At 46.5% G+C, this 3,468-nt stretch overlaps 1 protein-coding gene across 1 annotated transcript; it reads left to right on the forward strand.

Moving 5' to 3' along the window:
• Positions 1-2,307: 2,307 nt before the first annotated feature.
• On the forward strand, positions 2,308-2,893 carry LOC307097081 (ras-related protein R-Ras2-like; the record flags this gene model as incomplete). The annotated part of the gene is made up of 1 exon (XM_079766984.1): positions 2,308-2,893. The coding sequence occupies exon 1, from the start codon at positions 2,402-2,404 to the stop codon at positions 2,891-2,893; it is 492 nt and encodes a 163-aa protein (XP_079623110.1). The 5' UTR covers positions 2,308-2,401.
• Between the last annotated feature and the right edge of the window lie 575 nt (positions 2,894-3,468).

Below are 3,468 nucleotides of genomic sequence, written 5' to 3' on the forward strand. Positions count from 1 at the left end.
GAGTATTTTTGGATTCAGTCCTTTGCTTTGCATCACTTTATATACCTCCTTCCATTCCCTTCTAGCTTGATGTGTTTCTGTTGAGAAAGCATTTGAACATCTGATGGGGGATCCTTTGTAGGTAACTCTCTGTGTCTCTCTCTTGCAGCCTTTAAGATTCTCTCTTTGTCGTTAACATTTGCCATTGCAATTATGACTTGTCTTGGTGTGGGTGTTTTGGGATTCATCTTGCTTGGGACTCTGTACTTGTGTAACTTTTTTCTTCCCCATATCTGGGAAGTTTTATGTCATTATTTCTTCAAATAGACTCTCTAATCCTTGCTGCTCTTCTTGTCCTTCTGGCAAACCAATTATATGTATGATACTTCATTTCGTGTTGTCAAAAGCTCCCTTAGGCTCTCCTCCTGCTTTTTAATTCTTTCTCCAGTTGCTGTTCAGATTGAGCTTGTTTCTCTACCTCATCTTCTAACTCACTAATTCAGTCCTCTGCTTCTTCTAGTCTACTGTTGAAACCTTCCATGGTGTTTTTGATTGTAGCTATATCACTTTTCATTTCTTCCTGATTTTTGCATAAGTTGTTGATTTTCTCATCCATCCAGTGTATGAATTGTACTACCATTACTCTGAATTCTTTTTCTGTCATGTTGCATGCCTCCATTTCTTATTTCCTTTCTTGGTGACCCCTCATTTTCTTTCTTCTGGGGTTTGTGTCATTGTCTCCCCATTCTGGCTATAACCAGAAGGTTCAAACGTCAAGTTGCATGGGCCTGGGCCATGTGCAGTGGGAGCTTCACACCACCCGAGTGTCACTGAAGAGTTCTGACACCAAGACGTGTGGTTGCCGTGGGTTGGTGGGAGCCACGCTCACCCAGGATCAGAGTGACCTGCACTCAGTGTGGCCTCGTGCACTCACCTAGAATCAGAGACTCTGCCTGTGCCATGCTGAAACAGACACCCTGCTGGTGTGTGCCAAAAATCAGAGTCCCCTAGCGCATGCCAGGAGTCAAAGTTCCCCTGTGCCCGCACCAAGAATTGAGTATCAGAGTCTCTGTTGCTTGGTGTGGCCTTGCGCTGAGAATCAGTGTCCCTTTGTGTGCATGTGTAAAAGAATTGGAGACACTGGCTCCTAGTGTTAATGCAGTGGGAATCAGGAATCCCAGTCGCACACGATGAGAAACAGATTCAAATCACTGTTGCTCAATGCTGCCTTTTGAGTAGAGAATCAGGGTCTGCAGTCCTCTTGGGGGACCGGGTTACACAGTAGCACTGTGTCGGCAGGAGGTCCACTCCTGTGCTGCAGAAAACAGATTTCCATGTGCCCTTGCCCAAAATTGAAGTCAGGTGGCACTGCCACCCTGTGTGGGCATGGGGTTTGGACACCCGATTGCCTTGCGGGGAACAGATTTCTAGTGTCCACATGCGCCCAGGCTCAAATTCCTGAAGCGGCGCTGAAGCCAAGTGGGTGGGGCGGGTCTAGCAGTTCCTATGACACTGCTGCGAGCCTGCAGGGATGGGGATGGGCTCCGTGACTCACAGAAATCTGTGGCCGGGATGTCTGGATTCTCGGTGTCTGTGGGACTGCAGCTGTGGTCGCAGGTCTCTGTCCCCAGTGGCTGCAGGGTCCCTGTTTGCATCTGAGACCATGCTGGATGGTGCTGAGGACAGGATACTAGTGTCAAGCAGCTCTGTTTTTCACGATGGCATGGTCTCTGTGCCCATGCTGGCTGCCCCCAGAGTATCCGCGGTGGCAGCAGGTCTCCACCGTCTAAGACTGTCCGGTTTGACAGCCCCTTGGAAGATCTAACTGTCCCTAGCTCATACACACACACCACACACATCCACATACTCCTCTATTGCTCCCTCACTCTCTCCCTCCCTACCTTCCTGCCAGTTGCCATCTTCACAATCCCCTATCTTAGATATTTAATACCTACTGGAATATAAGTTAATTATCTCACAGACAAAATTTTTTTTAAAGTATCTAGACACAAAGCTTTGGGGAATCTCAAAAATAATTTTTCAAAAGCAACGAGAGTCAAAGATAATCACACTAAGAAAAGGGAAAAATATATGAGTAAGAACCAGAATTATTTAAAAATGCTTTACATATTGATTTTGTAGCGGTGCTGGAGGCAGGCACTGCGGAGACGTGTGGACTCGCGAGCCCCTTGGTCGCTGCTGCCCCTAGCCCCTGCGGTCACCCCACTTCTCCGTGCCTTGGACAGAACTCGGCCAGCCGGGGTGCCTCTAGGGCGGGCGGCGGCTGGGCGTGGGCGTCCCCGTGGCCGTGGCCAGCTGGCAGGATGGCTCTGGCCAGGAGAAGTACCGGCTCGTGGTGGTTGGCGGGGGCGGAGTGGGCAAGTCGGCGCTCACCATCCAGTTCATCCAGTCCTATTTTGTGATGGATTATGATCCAACCATCGAGGATTCCTACACAAAGCAGTGCGTGATAGATGACAGAGCGGCCCGGCTAGATATTCTAGATACAGCAGGACAAGAAGCGTTTGGAGCTATGAGAGAACAGTATATGCGAACTGGAGAGGGTTTCCTGTTGGTCTTTTCAGTCACAGATAGAGGCAGTTTTGAAGAAATCTCCAAGTTTCAAAGACAGATTCTCAGAGTAAAGGATCGTGATGAGTTTCCAATGATTTTAATCGGTAACAAAGCAGATCTGGATCATCAGAGACAGGTAACACAGGAAGGACAGCAGTTAGCAGGACAACTGAAGGTTACTTACATGGAGGCATCTGCAAAGATTAGGATAAACGTAGATCAAGCATTCCATGAACTTGTTCGGGTTATAAGGAAATTTCAAGAGCAGGAATGTCCTCCTTCACCAGAACCAACGCGGAAAGGAAAAGACAAGAAAGGCTGCCGTTGTGTCATTTTCTAAGAATACCTTGAGTTATAGCTACCAACTGCCAGGAAAGCCCTCAATTTCTCTCGTTACAGTGACGTCACAGTGGTACCTTTCTAGCCTTAGACAAGTGGTCACGGTGGTGGCCTCTGACCAAGAAGCTGGCTGACTACTTCTGTGAGGCCGACCACATGGTCGTTTCAAGACAGATGGAAAGAAAACACTAAGGCTGCTTCAAATATTTTCTGATTATTTCCAAAGATATAACTGTGTAAACAGACACATTTTTTTTTAAGGGCTTACATTTTAATAGGGATGAATCAGATTTGGAACCTAAGCTGTTTGCCAAACTGAAATCATAGATTTTGAAATAACTTTTAACGTCTGGAATCATATTGCCTACTGCTAATCTAAATAGAAACATAGGGAGTTTTTGTTTTGTTTTAAGTGTGAATTTTTGCCTATCTCTAAAACTTTTTATGTCACCTTTCGTTACCTTAAATACACTGAATCGAATCCTCAGAAGTAAGACACCTCAGACCTTTACTGATGCCATGGCCTTCGTTTTCTAGTGGCCAAAATACCAAAATGCCTGTTGTATTTATAAATTA

This window comes from Cnephaeus nilssonii, assembly GCF_951640355.1.
Source record: "Cnephaeus nilssonii genome assembly, chromosome: 3".
In the NCBI taxonomy this organism is placed as follows: Eukaryota; Metazoa; Chordata; class Mammalia; order Chiroptera; family Vespertilionidae; genus Cnephaeus; species Cnephaeus nilssonii.